Source organism: Heliangelus exortis, chromosome 3, assembly GCF_036169615.1.
Source record: "Heliangelus exortis chromosome 3, bHelExo1.hap1, whole genome shotgun sequence".
Classification (NCBI taxonomy): Eukaryota; Metazoa; Chordata; class Aves; order Apodiformes; family Trochilidae; genus Heliangelus; species Heliangelus exortis.
In genome coordinates, this window is record NC_092424.1 from 17,533,199 (window position 1) to 17,551,608 (window position 18,410).

Consider the following 18,410-nt stretch of genomic DNA (forward strand, 5'->3'; position numbering starts at 1 on the left):
TGCTGGGAAAAGTCAGAACTCAGTGACCATTATGTAGTGGGTAAGAAGAAAGTCTGTAAACTCACCTGCTTGGTGTTTTTGAGGTACATTTTTCTAATTGCACAAGATAAACAGTAATCACACACTGTTACCTGTGTTTCTCTCGGGTGCTTACTGCTTCACAGATGAGGCTCCTGTTAGCAAATCCTTCCTTTGCAAAAATGTCCACTCCTAAAAGACAAGGTCACAGAATTTTGTACAACATGTAACAGGAAAAATATTCACCCTTCGTCTTTGTTTCTTCCTCATTAGGAAATACTCAGGAAAACTTTGGGGAAAAAAAATAAGATTTAACATCATTGTATTTATTAGGTTCCAAAACAATACACATTCACATCCTTTTGAATACAGTACATTTGGCACAGTAATAATGTTTACGATGAAATAACACTAATGAATGGCAAGAGATTCAAATTACATCCATGAGAAAAAAAAGTCTGTACAAATGAATCCTCACAATAAAAAAAAAAAACAAACCTACCCCCCAACTGAATAAATTTTATAGTTAGCCAGAACTATTCTTCACATAATTTAAAAAGAGGTAATTTGTAAGCCTTTTTGGAGAGAATTCTTTTTTACCCTATGAAGAAAAATGTGTTTCCATTTTTTACAAAGTCTGTTTGGGAGGAAAAACAGAAACAATGGATTCTTTATAGTTATTATTATTAATAATCTTTTTGGCATTTTGCACTCATTTTACAAAGAAGGAACAGGAAAGATCTTACAGAACAGGCAGAAATGTAACAGAACGTCCATATTTAAGAATCGTCTTTAAAAAATGTTCAAGGTAACAGACAAACCTTCTGATGTAAACCCAATGCAGAGGATCTAACTACTTATATTGAAGAAATATCTGCCCATGCAGAAGTTTTTCTCTCCTTGATGTTTCTCTTAGCATCCTACAAAACCAATGCAGGTGCTGAGGCCTCTGGAAATACAAATGTTCACTGATTATCTTCATGTTAGAAACAGGAATACAGTCTGCACAGCTTGCTTACAAAAGCTTTATGGGATGCTTTTATTCCTTCAAAATAGACGGTCAGATTTTTGTGTAAAGGCCTCTTGTTGTACAAACAGTAGTGCATTATCTGGTAACTCCTCTTTCTAGCCAGTCTACTCACCTATGGAAAAAAAATGCTTTAGCATTGTGATCAGTTCTTGCCTGGATGTCAAAAGCTAACCATGACGAGAAATAAACAGAGCCAGTGGTGAGACAGAAACTGATGGGCAGTTCTACAATACATTTCTAAAAGAGAAAGAAATTTAAACATTGAGATGATGCAATCATTAAGATGTTTCTGTGCTGGTACTCAGCTCCAGAAGCTAATCTTTTCCCAGTACAAAAGATTACTGAAGATAAATTAAATTAAACTAAAGGCTTGATCCATTATTACACCTGTAGGCCAGACAACAAATTAATTGATATATCATAATATTTAATATTTTGAAATCATCATAAGAATATATATAATAATTACACCTGAGTTTTAAAAACAAAACAAAATGGAACTGAATGTTGTCATCAGTAAGAGGCTATGAGCAGCCAGACGCAAAACTGACACAAACTCATCTGCTTGAGACCAAGATTCTCTCCTAGAGCCAATGATTCCCACTTTGTCCACCGTGACTTGTAACATTCCTTTCTCTTTCCGAGCTCTATCATGTCAGAATAGAGTTGAAGAGAACTATACAAGAGATTTAGTATAGCTTAATATATGTCTACATCTTTTTATAACAAAAACCTCATCTCTCTGACAGTAACTTGAACCAATACACATACAAGAGTATTGCACATGGACATTATTATAATTATTCTTTCATAGACTAACATTTTAATAGTATGCCTGAACATGCAGCAGTTGATACCTCTATATTCAATGAATTCCACAGGCCTTGCAGCAAACACTATATACAAAATCTCACCTGTACAAAAGGCAAAAAAGCTTCGTTAGTGCCACTTTGCCAATCACAAGTATATATATTTTTGTGCAGCTGGAAATCCATGTGCAACAATTAAAATGGATTCCAATGACCGCTCACTCAGTCCAGTAAAATATATAATAAAATGACCTCAGCGATACATGTACACAGAAAAAAAAAAAAAAGAAAAAAAAAAGAAAAAAAAAAAATCAAACCACAGGGTACTCCTGGAAATATAAGTACATAACACTGTTAGCGTATCTACAGGAGGTAACTTCACATTAGTAATATTATCCACATGAGTTACCATTTCAATTCATACACAAAAAAATTCAATGTACAACTTTCAATAATGTCAGTTTGTGAATGTTTGATCTTCAGTTTTTTAACACACTTCCACATAATGCATGTGTAGACTTATTTTGTGTCTTCTAAAAGCTGATTTCTCTTTAGATTTTAAACATAAAAAACAACAAACACAGTAGTATTATGGTTTTGTAAAAATGTGCAAAAGTAACACACTGCTGAAAAAATAAATATAAATTAAAAAATGATTTATCAACTTAAAGTGGAAAAAGCAAATTTACGTTTAGAATTAATTTTACATGAAAAATTAACTGTAAACATTTGCAAGCTTGCCATCATAGTAATAATTAATTTAAATGGACATTAAAATTGGTAACATGGATGGTAAACCCAATTGCTTGAAAAACTCTAAAATGCCTATGTATAGCTATGTTAAAGTACTACAGGCCTTTTATTCTTTAGCCCTTTAACAGCTATCCATATAGTATCTATTTCCTGCTTTAAATAAAATTTATCTTTGTGACTCTTCTTATTCCTAAGATTTCACAAATTGAACGAGGAACTTCATCGATAGCCTTAATTGATGTGCTTCTTTTTCTGAACAGCTTTAAGTTTGTACATCACTAAAATAAATTTTTAATTGCAAATTACAGCTCCACAAAGGCTTTGCCTAATGGAGGGCAACACATTATTTATTTGTTCCACATCTGAGAGCAGGTCTCACCATAACCACCAGTGCAGAAGAAACAGTTCCACCTTCTTAGCTTAAATACCTATGACAATTACAGAATGTGATCTGATAAACTGTTTTTAATAGCATGGTTTCATTTTCCATGGAAAAGGTATAATTTTGTCCTCTGCGGAGATCTTAGGAATAAAAGAAAAGTTGCAAATATATGGCAGTGTGTTACATCTACAATTTCTGATACAAAATTATTTTGCATTGCTTTGTGAGACAGAAATTAAGAGTGCTTTCAGGTCAGAAGATTAAAGGAAAAAAAAAAAAAACAACAATAAATATATATTTTAGCCAGGGATATGGGCTCAGGGTAAAAAAAGTAGTTCTTTATCTACTGAGTCTCAGTAATTTGATGATCTCTTCAGCATCACTTCTTGCAGCATCACTCAATTTGTCAGCCTAATGTTGTCTATGGCAGTAGCTCTTCTCCAAAATAAGAGAAACCTTTAAATTCTTCTTGATTGATTTGCTTTATAATTGTCTCGTCCACTAGCGTTAATACTGGTTCTTCTCGTGTAAAGTCTTGATCAAAGTTATTTACATCCCTTTTGGTTTTCTGAGAAGAAAAATACAAATAAGGTGAGTGATAAAACAGCACAGTAAAATAAAAGGTACTCTCCCTCCTCTCCATCCCCCTCCCTCCCCGAAAGGCTGAATTTTCTGGAATGATTGAAATAAAAGAGAAGCTACTCCACACAAAGAATAACAGATGTATGAGAGAAGCTACAGGAGCAAGTACTGTAAATGAGTTCAGGAGAGGCCACAGAAGCAGTACTATAAATGAGTTCCCAGAGACTCGCAGGTCTCTGACAGGTGAAGGAATAGCAGTATGATGGTAAATAAAGCAGGAAGCTGAGATTAGGACTAGTTCATAAAAGGCTTTGGCATAGTAGGTGGTACGGCTGTTTCCTCTTAGATTTGAACATAGCATCTCATTTCAGAGCCACAGAGTGAACTGATTTAATTGATTTCCCCACAATTTAGCCTACTGTTTCAACAAGTTAAATGTTTCTTTGTATCTGCAAGACTCAGTTTTAAAATCAAACGTAGGACTTGAAACAGCTCTCAGTCCAAAATCCTTGAATTTCAAATTGGCTACTAAGACTTCCTAATGCAATTGAGTGTCACTCAGAGCACCATGGTAAAGTGTGAAATTCTGGCTCCAGTGAAATCTGCCTCAGAACACTTCTTTATTCCAATGGAATCAGCATTTCCCCACTGAAGTCTAAAACACCTCTCTCTTCCAGCCAAGTTGGATCAACCATTCACAACTGTACATCCTGTGGTTAGGATAAGATGTTATCAACAAGAGACAGCCCTGGGGAGGCCAACTTCTCCTCAGCACACACAGCATTGACCATCTTTGTCCAGTTACATGCACAAAACCTGAAGGCTTACAGGGGAAAACATTCCCCACTGTCATTCCTTTGAGACTTGCACTGTTGATGTTTTCCCTGATAGTGGCCTATTTCAGGCATGTACAGGTTCAGAGAACTGGAACAAGTATTTTCCTTTACACTGTCTCTTTCCTCTTTGTTTCATGAAACTTACTGGTTACTTGAGTGATACCTAATGGAGGAACATTGAAGACTAACTTTGTGTCCATCCTGCACGTGTCTGAGATTAAGATGATACCAGAAATAGAGCAGCTATTTGACGTGCAAAGTAAAATGACAAAATCATAAAGTGATACATCATAAAGTACATTCATGTATTCCAAATGGGATATATGACTTCTTTCAATGCAGGAAAATTTTTCTATGACATACATATATGTAATTTCTTCATCAGCTCTACTAAGGCACTAAAACAAAGAATTTTCTTTCTCACAATTATAAAATGGTCATAGCAACCTACACATGGACCTCTAACATACATATATGCTTACATTGCTTACATTTTTAATGTTTACTTCATACATTAAAAATGGACATAAAGTGTATCTGACCCAGGTACTCTGAACTGCATAATGTGTGAGGGGCATGGCTTTGGGCTTTATGGCTTTTTTCCCAGTCACTTGGGCAACTACTGTGAAATCATTGAAATTCTGTATGAATTTTAAAGTTCATTACACTGCAACTACATCTATATTATTATTGTTCCCTATGTTCAACTGTAGTATTTTCACACAGATTCACACACTCATACAATGGATTTGCTACAGGATCAGTCACTAAAGCAGAAGGAGGTGAGTGAATATTTGTATCTAGTAGAATTGAAGTCGGACTACCTGAGGAAAAATATAATGGATATTATTTTCAGGATTTCATAATGAACTTACTTTCAAATAGCGTTATTTTCTTACCGGGGCTATAAGAATTTGATGACTGAGTCCTCAAAACCTATCAGGGCAATTAATTCCCAATAGCTAGTTTTTTTTTCCAGAAAACCACCTCTAAGATTTGTAAAGGTGTTACGTGAACAAGAGCACAGATGAGGACATCTGTCCCAGCACTGGTGCACCTATATCCTGTTGATCAAAACCAATTGCACTTCCAGTAGTGCTTTGAATCCCAAACACTTCTGAAATAACCAAAGGTATTTGCTCATATTTAAAAGCCTAGCATGTCTTGAAATGCATTCCTTCAAGAAGACCAAAGAAGAAAATAGAAGCTTTTGCTTTCCCAGATTTATAATTCCATGCCTTTTTGTAGCATAGATGTAAATCCATCCCATTTATTAATGGGACATGTACAGAGAAATCTAAGATTGCAAGGATACCCTAGCAAGCCTCTAACGAACCAAGTGATGAACTGAGATTAAATAAATCACAGGGAACAAAAGGGAGTGGATTAAGCCATTCAAGACAAAAGGTAGAGTTCATAACAAGTGCTTCTTTTCAACAGAAAGATTTATTTGAGAAATCCACCTTAGCTACTTAGGCACTTTCTTCCTGAAGCTAGGCCTATTTTGTAAGTCTCCATCTACAAAGATGAAACAGGTCTGACAGCATTTCTGCTACTACTGCTATTTTAATGCACTTGTACTGTCAATACTATATAGGCAAACAACAGGAACCAATATATATTTGCAGCATGAGGGCTCAGGATGAAGGTATGAAGGGCTGCAGCTGTCAACTAGCAGAGAAGCTGAGAAAAGAAACATCTGCAAAATAGGTATATGAAGGAAACAGAGTGCAGCTATTATCCAACTTTGAACATTAAAAAATTATGAAGAAAAAAAGGAAAAAGATTTAGACTGGCTGGAAAATGCATCATTAAAAATGCAGTAAATAAATGCAAGAGATTCTGCTTGTTTAGGCTGTACTTTCTGAGACTTTGGGATACATCTGGCTTTTCAAATTTTTTCAGGTAAGTCTTTCTCTGTTTCAGATGACTGCAGAAACGAGGGTTAGTAGGAAAAAAGGGACCTCTACAATCACAGTTGTCCACCCAAACAGTAAAATTCAACTAGATTTCTGATGCTACCCTTTTTCTCTTTAGACCAGCCAAACATCTTGTGTTCAGCACACGTCAGTGCTACACAAGAGCAGGGGCACAGCACCACCCAAGAGCATCCAACAAACAACAGGGGCCAAATTCCATAACCCACCAAAAGTGCTGTACATGCAGCTGCCATTCTCCACAGCAGGCAGCATGTGGGCAGCCTGAGAAAGGGCAGCAGCAGGGCCACAGCACTTGGCTGCCTCAAAATGATTTGGCTGAGTCTGATTCTAAGCCTCATCTGAAAAATGGCATCTCCACCAGTAAGGTATCTCTGATAGTGAGAAGGAATAATGACTCACTACCTCCTGTGCAGGAAATTTGCCAGCCAGTTGATATTTTGTTTTTTTCCAGCAGTGTGAATACTTCACAGGTCTCCTGTCTGACCTAGTGGGTGACCTGCTTACCCTGGGAGACACGGTGGACCTGCTTCATGTGATAAGATCTGGTTAGGTATAACACCTGTACTATGGAAATAGAACCCCTTGAATGAATAAATAGTAACATGACCCTACTACCCATCAAAGATGACAATTTTAAAGTCAGAGTCATGGTTTATTCTATTCAAAGATTGCTACTTATGTTCAAAGAGCTAAAAATGCTAGAAATTTTAATACTCTCTCTTCATAAAACAACATTTAATCATCTTTCTTAGATGGCTCCATACCATAAGGCAATATTGTTTTATGAGCTTTTGTTTCAATAAAAAATTCATTTTCTACCTGCAATCAGACTCAAGCCTAAAAATACTTTCCAAAACATGCTTAATAAACTGGATTTTCACAGTCTGAGATACTGTCAGCACAGAAGTGCAGCTTGGCCTTTCTATACCACTGAATGAAACATCCTTAACTTTACTCCACTGCAATTTCCTGCCAACAGAAGTGCTTGATACCTTTCAGGTATTTTCAAGCCCATGGTGAAATCCTGGAGTTTGACATTTGTTTGGGAAGCCTCAGCAGAGAAGCCTCCCAGGGCAGTGCCAGTCAGCATGTCAGACATCAGGCACATGAAATCTGGGTGAGAAGCTTCTATAACTGTAGTGTGGGGCAGCAGGGATGGGACACATAGCAAGATTTGCACCTTGTCATATGTATTACACAGTAGCATCTAATTTTATCCAGATTTTTGCTTCAGCAAGAAATAAATGATTCCCACTTTTTTTCTCACACAGTATCATCAAGAAGAAATTTGTAGATCAGTGTCATCAGAGTTTGAATATTTTTTATTTACCTCACAATTTATAAGGTTTTCTAATTATATTGCTCTAGAAACTCAAGACATCAAGCAAACTGGTTTGAAGCACAGGTTTTGTGGCTAATCTCACCTCTCACTGTCCTCTCATTCACCTCTTTATCATGGCAACAAGAACCATAACTCAGGCAAAGACCACTTTGCGCCAATGTATGAATTTATTTTCACAAAGGTGTAGTAGTTTCTAAATGGTTGAGAATAACTGTAATGTCACTTATGGACATAACTCTATATACAAAAATTTAGTATGATTTCTATGAAAGAAACATGCTGAGAAGCAGAACACTTCAGGCCTACCTTTCTGTTTATCCTGGTGGAGACTCTTCACAGTAGCTGTAAACCTTAAGAATCTTTGTCTGTATTAGAAGTATTTCTTAAAATGCCTTATTTCAGAAGATATGAATATGTTATCTGAGAAACTTTACAAGTTACTGCATTTCTTCAGCATGTTAATGGCTCTATTCAGATATGGAAGAGTTACAAGCATTTAGATGTGAGCTTCAGTATATTCAACAGAAGATTATGATTATAAAAAGGGTTTTGAATCCAGGTAGTTTTTACAAGTATACTAACATTAATTACTTCCAAGGTGAGGGTGAGATTTGTGCTCCTAGAATATGTTTTAATTAGGTGTAAAGGACGCCAAATTAAGATAAATAAGTGGGGAAAAAATCCACTCAATAAAGATTTTAATAGATACAGGAAACAGTAGTTGAAAGCATGCCAACCTATGCAATCCACAAGTTAATCTATTATGGAAGTACACAAATACTTAATAAATACCAAGTTAATTCATAGAACTAAGAATTTTAAAAGGGACCATTTCTGATCCAGTAAACTGAAACCACCTTCATATTGAAGGGAATATGAAATGGGCCATTAGGAAGGAGGAACAAACTAAACAATTAAAGGGTACAAGCATTTAATGACTACACGGCCAGCATGACAGCCTTGGTATTTCACTTTTGCACAGCCTTTCTCCTATCCTACACCCCAAAATCACCACAACAAAAGAAACAGCAAGGAAAACAAAATCAAAGCTTTTCAGGTTCACTGACAACCACCCCATGTTAGCAGTCTGGGCAATGAGCCTCGCTTAGAAGTCACTGTAAAGCTGTTGTCCCCTATGGCCATGCTTGGTTATGGCTTTAGCATGGATGAGTACACAACACTAAAGCTAAATATGCCCAGTCTGCTTTGATCATAGCCTGTTTGTTAAAGCACAACAGTTACCTCTGTGTAAAACATAGATGGAGACAGGTTTCCCAGGACCTGCATGGATGTCAGCACTACAGCTTCTCACCTTCAACATCAAGATCCATCTTGTGCACCTAATCAGGGCTTGCTTTGACTATGACTTAAAAATGACATAACCACTGCAGATAAGCTATGCTATGGTAGAATACAAGGGATTTTTTTTAGAGTGAAAAAAATTGCAGGGGAAGAGTGCCAACTTCTGCATGACTACACTGTATTTTTCCCCTTATGGTAGGTTTCTTTGAGGGTTTAACTACATGGGAAACAATTTTATATCTCTTCTTGGGATGTGGAGCAAATGTAAGAAGCGAAAGTAAAGGAACAATCATACCCTTCATCAGCATAATCCAACTCCTACTGCAAATTTTAAGACCCACTCTGCAGTGCAGATTTTATAGGTGTGCCTCTCTGATTCACATTATATTGGCAAGCCTCCATTGATATCCTCAACTGCTCTGAAGTCCTGAGCAGCAATGTAACCTCTCCTCTTACATCCTGGGACACATCCAAGACTAATCCATTTTTGGTGTGTTCTCCTGAAATTACATTTTAACTATTGTTGTTACAACAGTTAAGTAGTACAGGCTGGTGCAACTGCAACATCCTAAACCACCTGCTGGTGAGTCCTCAAATACATGTGTAGAAGATTTTTGTCTTCCTGATAACTATCACTGCAGAACAAAGGACTAGATATACCCAGAAATGGAGTTGCAAAGAGGAGCAGGGGAAAAAAAAAAAAAAAAAAAAAAAAAAAAGTCATGCAGTAGAGTTTATAAGTCTAGGGTACATGTCCCTAGGAGTTCAGTGGCTTCCAGGAGACATCCCATAAATCACTGAAAAATTAGTCTAGAATTGCACTAAGGTATTTGACCAGGTGTATTTTGTAAAAGATCAGTATATTTACCCTGCTTTCAATTCTTTAAAGAATCACAAAGGTAGGGAATAAATTAAGGAGCATCTGATGGTAGTGAATAGGTAAATGATATAATGAAATATTTCAAGACTCAGATTTCTGTCACACATATGGAATAAATACTGACTGACTGACTTTCCAACATTTTATTCTGTGTATTGTCACCTACACCATTTAATTAGAGAAAAGCAACACATTATGAAAACTTCTCTGACTGTGTAATGAAATTATAAATATATTGCAGTATGTTCTGATTCTGAGCCCTCTCTCTATGAGGGAAATATGGGCATGTGCATTATGACAATGGCCTCAAAGAAACATCACAGCATGGAAGGTAACAGCAAGCCTGTATGCACACTGGGAGCTTAATTCCAAGCCTCTGCTACAACGTAGAACACTTTGCAATATTGGCCATAGAGCAGGAATGCTACAGGGTTTTTGGCAAGAATGCCTTCAAAACATTTGGGGAAACTCACGTTCTCTGATGGTCATCTTCAGCACATTAAGAATGAAGCTTTTTTAGGTTGACATGGATGATGCATATGAGATGCTTTCATACAGAGAAATGGTATAGAAAGTCTCACCTCACACAAATGCAGGAAGCTAAACAATGATGGTTTAATTCTAAGACTACTGAATTGTTAGAGACCATGTGTTGAAGTCTAATTGTTATTTTTAGGGTCTACCAAAGACAGTTAAAAGTTAAATATATATTCAAATCTTTGGAAAGCAGCTGAAGCTGCTGTCTTTTTAAAAATAGCTAATGCACATACTGTAGACTGGAATCACAGAATCATAGAATCATAAAATCATAGTATCAGCTGGGTTGGAAAGGACCTCGGAGACCATCAAGTCCAACCCTTGATCCACTACTGGAAGAAAAAAGCCATTGCACAATTATGCAAGAATGAATACTAATTCTACATCTCTATCTGTCTCCTTTCCATCATTCCTTCAGACATTGGAACAGCATTTTTGCAACATAGTTTTATCATAAGAGTCCAGCAGGACAAAGCGGTTTCTAGTGGCACAGGTTTCATTCTTGGTTCTGCTACTGATCTGCTTTTAGCTTGAGTAATTTTCTCCTCACTATGCATCTGATGTTCTTCCTATTTGTGATCTATGCATGGGGTGTGATCTCTCTGTCTATCGTTATCTATGACCTCTTGATTGTCTCTCACTTAGATGCCTTTTTGCACAGCAGGAACCTCACCTTGCTGGGAACTCAGCTGCTATTGCGGACCTGAGCACACAAATTCACCACCCTTGGGCCTCCACATGCGGTAACAAAATCCCTTGTAACAACACAGCAATGTAAGAAGAGGAAAAAGCAACAGGATTGCCATTTCAAGATGCCTTGAAGATAAGTGGCTACATATCAGCTTCTTCAGGTCATCATCTGCAATTCCAGTGCAAATGCCTAAGAAATTAAGTTTTGCACTGGTGTGCAGAGTTACAAACACCTGCAGTGACAAATTGCTGCCGCCCATTCTGGATGAATATCGCAGAAAGCCACTGTTATTAATTTTATGCTTGCATTATCATGATATACTGCTAACACAACAGCTTCCGTGTGAGCAAATTCTGAAGCCAAATCAAATCTTATTCTCTATGTTCAGCAGACTCCAACTATGAATGGGACTAATCATGGGACTGCCAGCCCTAGGTGAGTCTGCCTTTTTCTGATAAATACCTCTCCATAGTCCAAAAACTAGTCAGATTTTGCTGCTGCTTAAATCACCTGCTGTTTTTTGCCACCAGCTTTTAATGACATCAGAAACAGGCCCAACTTAGAAATACTACTTATTATCTAAATCAATATAAAAATAAGATATTTATGTTTGGATGCTTAAGAATGTACTGTAACTATGATAATATGATTCCACTTAATGGTTTAGGTTACTTTCTGAAAACAACACTAGAGATTCAAGTAGCCAAAAAATGAAGCAGAATTTTTCTTATTTTGAGGAAGCCCAAAAGCAAAACAGGAACACTTTGGCTGCTTGTCACTCCATCCCAATAGGCACCACTTTGAAATGTATATTTTATGGATGATTAAATGAACTTAATTATTTGTTATGAGAAGACTTTAGCGCTGCAAGACTGGGACTCAACAAAACCAAACAAATACTGTTGTAAAGTACAGAATCAAAAGAAGCATAACAGAAGTTGTTTAACTTGGAAATATTTGGGAACCTGCAGTTCTGGGAAGTCGCTTTCAAGCTTCTGTAATTCTAGTGTTGTGGTAATCAAAGCTAAAGTCAGCTGCTGCAGGCACTGTTGCTACAGAGAATAAGAAACAAAAGGTAAGACTAACCAAATGAGCAAATTCTGGGAAACCAGAACCTTGTTCATCCAAACAAATCACACTGAAATTCCTTAAAAATATCAGTTCACTTTCTCTTCATTTCTCTAAGTTGTGACACAAGCTGCACAAGGGCTTCTTGAAAGCTGTATACTTACAATCTGAGAAAATTTCATAGCTGTACAAAGTTCTAAGCTATCTGAAGCACTTTGAACATCCAGGCCCTTTACTTTTTGAGAGGATAGCCAGAAGTATCAACAGGCTTCGCTGCCCTGCCCAGCCACACGCCAGACTAATCAGTATGAACTATGCTGCAGAGAGTTAGGGTACTCTTGTTCACAAGTGTCTACAGCAAGTGAAGCTGAGATCACAAACTTCATCATCTGACAACAGCCAGGGCTTCTCAACCAGCAGCGACCTGGCCAACACTTGAACCAGTAGCAGAAAAGTGTAAACTTTTAGGAACCAGCTGACACTGAATATTCTAATTCATTATACACTGTGGCAGGGGCAAAGTGCAAAAAAAGTGTTGGATCTCAATCCTTATGGCTGTTTGCAATAAAAAGGCTAAGGCTCAAAAGCCCACATCAATTTTTCTTTAGTTTTTATATAGGAGATATTATTGATCATGTGGCAAACACATATCCCTCCCTGTTTCTAAACCTTTTTTTCATACAGCAGTATCAATCACCATGGTGTCACTCTCAGAAGAAAGCCCACTGTTTTCCTATGCCTGAAATGCCTGCAGCAAGTGGGGAATACATAATGTGCAATGTTTTACAATGGTGATGAGAGTCTGAGGTCTCAAGATCACTCCCCAGTGTTTTGTCTAAGCAGTAACACTTCATGCAAAAGCATGCAGTATAGCCCCTTGCGTGCCCATCTGCTAAATGCTCATTGCCATGCACTGATGACTGAATGGAAATATATTATGAAACTGAAGGGACACCTCAAGGTTATTAGGCCTAAAAATGGACCTACCTTGACATTTTCCCCATACTGAAGGCCTTACCTTAAAGAGGGACATTCACACTGAAGCAAACTTGAAAAGAGAGAACATTTATACAAAAAGAAATTTACTTGGCCTGTATTTCCTAAGTTCCTTTTGGTGTTACTGAATGATACTGCATTTCACAGGGCTTCTTCCCCAGAGTGTAAAGGCAAACTGATAATTCTGCACGTAAATTCTGTCACAAAAAAAGAGAGGTGTGCCAAAAAAACCCCACCAAAATAGTCTCATGACTTCCCAACACCAGGTTAAAAACCCCTCATTAATATTAAAAAAAAAAAAAATCTTTGCCTTTTAGCAGTCATATATGAAAACAAATCTGAGATTATAAAACTCACGTGACAGGCTAATGTATTTGAAAGTTCTTTTCCAGAAATGCAGTCCCTCTTTAAGGATTCCAGCCATATTTCACAATAAGCAGGTGATTGCTGCAGCAATTTAAACAAACACCTCTCTAACTGAACACAATTTCTGGAGCCATTCAGCAAGGCACCTACTCACTAGGCAGGTGCCTGTGCAAGCAGGTGAGCTGCACACTCCACAGGTGCCCATTTGTATTTGCTGTTTATTATCCAGTTTCCAAGCACTATGGGCATCTGGCTTGTCAGAAGTGATTGACAAAGGGCTGCCAAAATTTCGCCAGTTTTTCACTCTTGTACAGGAGGGGAAAATTCCCGGTGCTCACTGACTCCAATTGTATCCCATAATCACTGACTAGAACTAGAATTTCATGTTTGGGAATGGTTTTATTTCGAACCTTTGCTGCAGCACAAAACTGAAAGAGGACACATTGCTGGCATCCTTAAGTCAAGACTTAACAAGGGACTTTACATTCACAAGGAAACTGCATACAGACAACGTGGCTCAGACAGTGATAACTAAGGGGGGAGGGACTTTGACAATGGTTTATGATCATCTTTGAGTTGCTGGAGCTGAGAGAGAGGTGCAAATTACTGTAGGAAATCTGAGACTGATCTGAGGATCAAAATGAAATCTGCTAACACTGAGGTCTGGTATAGCACAGAACACTCTTCCAAGGGAAGTGCTACATGTTCAGTCAATTTAAAAGACAGCCTGATCTTGAGTGTTTGATTTTTAACACTTCTCAGTCATATTTCTTAGCTGTCAAAGAACTTTGCATTAAGTATGCTGAGGTTAACACAAAGTGGAAAATGAGGTATGAAAAGGTTAGGTGATGAAGCCTGGACATCACCACCAGTTTCTAGAAAATCTGTCAGAAGAACTTCTGTATCTTTCAATTCTTGGCTATCTGATTTCACTGCTAGACTAATTCTTTACCTACGAGAAGTCAGAATGGAAGAAGGAACATACACATATTCCGAACACATTCTCAGGGATATAACATTAGGAATGGAAGAGGCTGCAAAACAAAGCTTGTCACATTACATCAACTAAAGGGCCGGCGGCAGCTGCTGTTGCTCCATTGCAAGATACAAGTCTGCAATAGACTATCTTGTTCATTGTGTTTCTAAAGCTGTTGAAGAAAGCAATCTTTTGAAATGGAAACCCACGAAATTATGAATGCATAGAGAAAATTAAAATAATGTATTGTTCTGTGAAAGCTGCACACTCACAGTAAATCACTGTGATGTGATTATTTTGTTAACTTCATCTCCATAAAGCCACACTATGAATGGATTGCCACAGGCACTGATAAAGCCATTAGAGATGAAACTTAATGGCTAAAAAGAAATACACACGGCAAGCATCTTTTTTACCAGGCTTTATAATACCCTCTGGCTCAGTTCTTCAGCATTTTCATCTTGAGGACATCTTTGTTAAAGTCTCAGATTTTCCCAACTCTGACATCTACAACAGGGTAGATGAAAACAACAAATCTGTGAGCATGTTTCAAGGGCTGACAGTGAAAACTCAGCCTGAAAGGACAGGAGTGTGCCTGTGGTGAGACTGTTCTTGCTCACAGCTCCTTCCAGCACACTGAGCCACTGTGACCAACAGCATAAGAAACATGAGAGTCATTTTATTGTGCTGGTCTAATTCTCAAAAAACCCAGAAGAAATCTCTCAGAAAGGTGAAACACCTCTCCTATGAGGAAAGGCTGAGACACTTGGGATTGTTCAGCCTGGAGGAGAGAAGGCTCTGGGAAGACCATGTTGCAACCTTTCAATGCTTAAAGGGGGAGGACAAGAAAGATGGGGACAAACTTTTAGTAGTCTGTTGCAATAGGACAAGGGGCAATGGTTTTAAACTAAAAGAATGTAGATTTAAACTAGATATAAGGAAGAAATTTTTTATGATGAGGGTGGTGAAAAACTGGAACAAGTTGTCCAGAGGGGTCCCATCCATGAAAACGTTCAAAGTCTCATTGGACAGGGCACTGGGCAACCTGAACTATCTGAAGTCCTTACTTATTGGATGAGCTTTAAAGGTCCCTTCCAACCCAAACTATTTTGTGATTCTATGAAACTGGTGGTCATACAAGGCTACCACTGATTTCAGCCAAATGAGCAAGAAATTTTGGGTAGGGATGCTCCTCCCTCCCTTACAAGCGGGACTGGATTCTTGTGTATCTTTACGCCACAAATTCAGGTCTGGAAAGCTTGCAGCTGGCCAGCTGTGCCCTCAGAAATAGTTTGAAGAATTTATTGCAGGGAATCTAATAAGATAGGGAGACGATTGAGGAAACAGCAAAATACAACAAAATACACCTATACAAACTATTTCAGATATAAGCTTTGCCTGTAAATAGCAGCCTGGGACAATGTCAGTTTCACCAAAACACATTTAAGATGAAGCAGCAATCTGTTTCAATCATTGGTTTTAAGGCATGTATTATTATGGGATAGACAGAATCATCCCATCATGTCAGTAGGCAAGATCTACCACACTTAGCATCATATCGAAGATATTGTTAAGTAATTAATCTATTGCAGCCTAGTTTTGAATTATATTATGGAAAATGCACTTTGAAAATAGAAATAACCAATTCAACTGAAGCAGGAGCATAACCATGGAAACAAAATAAAATGGATAGCAGGAGAATCATTGAATATGGTATCAACGCCTTCATGGTTCTTGAGCAACAAATTCTGTCGCAAAATGTATCCTAGTTGGTGTTTATGGCTACTCATTAGGGAAATTTCATTGCCCAAATGGAATAAAATTCCAGGAAGAATACATGAGACAAAATATCACAACATAGGAATAAATTGCCTCAGAGGGATTTCTGTTTCACAACAGTTGATCTGGAGAAAAGATACCTGTGTGGAAGATATCTGTCTGTACTAATACTGTACTCATTTCTTGTATACGGGGCAGCAGGGAAGAGTAATGTTATCCAGAAAATTCCAAGAGAGCCTGGGAAATTCTATGAATAAAGTTTTAAGAACAGAGGGCAGTATCTTCAAGACACGCTGTCAAGGTAACCAGAGTTTAGATGTAACAAATATCAGCTTCATCTACTAATCAAAAGCTCGCTTGATTTCTAATGTATGTGCCTCAGAGCTATTATATTTTCTATAGTAGCTTAACACCTTTATTCGTTCTAAATGGGAGAAATCCTTGGTATAGTAAACTGTAGTAAATGAACAAAAATTAATTTTTCACTGATAAGCCTCATAATTCTGTATTTCTGAAAGGAAGAGCTGGTAAATAATATGCATCATAGAGCCAGGCCCCAGTGCATTTTCACCCCTCCATATTCTACATTCCAAATCATTAAGCTGGAGAAGCAGCCAAAGATCCTTCACAGCAGGCTTCAGGGCCACCAAATCTGTTTCCATTGCCTCTACCTAGCACAACCTGGTGTGGCACTCCTGTCACTGCTTAGCCATCTAAAGCTCAGTCATTTGCATGAGTGCTCTGCCCAGGGAACTCTTGCAAGCTTTCAGACAACACAGGCAGTCTTTCAAGAGCCTTTTGGTCTCTGGTAATTTTCATTCCAAGGCTGAAAATAGGAAATAAATTTCAGCTTCCAAAACATCACTAGAATAATCAAGTCATGTACAAACTAGAAAGACACGAATGGTGAACTTCTGGTATAATAAGGAATATGTTTGCATATACTCAACAGCATGAATGAGACCAAACAAAGCATCTCAATAAGGCTAATAAATAGCAATGCAAGTGTTTCTTCTGAGTTCAGTTGAAAAATTCAGACTTAAGGCCGGCAGAGCTGAAGAGAAGTACCTGAACTATGGAGAAGCACAGGCCTTACAGTAGCATCTAAAATAGCCCCTCAGAAAAATCTGCTATGTCAGACAGGGGACAAAAGGTATCAGATAAGGAAGACAGGTGTGCTAACCAAGGAATTCACATGGTTTTGGGATCAGAAGAGCAGTCAGGTAGAACTGAAGCAAGGTTTGTTTCCCCACTAGCAGCTCTGCAACCTCCCTTGGCAGATTATTCCATCGTTGGATGGGACCTCAGTGTCTGACTGCTTCCTCTAATGACTTGTTCAGTGTCAGCATTCTCTATTGCCCAGATCTCATTTGAACAGACCCTATATTTTGGAGTTTTTTTGAAACTGTGTATGATATATCAATTATAAAGTTCCCCCCTTAGTCATCTTAATAGTTTGTCAGAAAATAGATGAATACCTGTTTAAGTATGTGCATTCTTGCATGAGCCAAGTTTTGTATGTGCATGCAAAACCCAGTTTGAATGCACAAGTTATTATATATGCATTGTAAACTTATTTCCCAACACATATGTACACTTATATATCACATGCAAGAATGTCTATTTTCTGACTAACAATCTGTCCTCTCTTCTCGTAGCTAATTTCACAGATCTAGGATCTCCTGAACATAAGATTAAAAATATATTTTTAAATCCCATTTTAATAGTACAAGTCACTTTTAAATAATCAACCACCCTTTATCAATACTGAAATATGTTAAAAAACAGAAAGCATTCCAAACATAGGCACCAGTTGATTTTTCTTCCATAGTTATTCTATAGCTATGGAACAGTTGTACTTGTTAACCTGAATTAAAGAAGCTCAATGCTACATGCAGTTGAATTTAGAGAGCAACTCTCTGTCTAGATTTTGAAGTACACTTTATTTCATTAGTGGTCACCTTCTTTCCTGTATTTTTGAAAGTGAGTGTAACTTCTTCTAGCTTGGCAAGTAACCAAAAGCATCATTTCAGTATTTGAATTTTACCACCCCAGATTCCTTTACCATTCCTGATGTTGCATTTTTAAGAATTATGGTTTATTTGTGAGATTTTTCTCTCCAG

At 37.6% G+C, this 18,410-nt stretch overlaps 1 protein-coding gene across 1 annotated transcript in view; it reads right to left on the reverse strand.

Moving 5' to 3' along the window:
• Window positions 1–323: 323 nt before the first annotated feature.
• PRKCE (protein kinase C epsilon) overlaps window positions 324–18,410 on the reverse strand; it is a 282,369-nt gene continuing 264,282 nt past the window's right edge. The window contains exon 15 of the mRNA XM_071739442.1: window positions 324–3,560. Coding sequence (XP_071595543.1) covers window positions 3,414–3,560 — 147 coding nt within the window. The 3' untranslated portion in view covers window positions 324–3,413. The remainder of the gene's footprint in view (window positions 3,561–18,410) is intronic.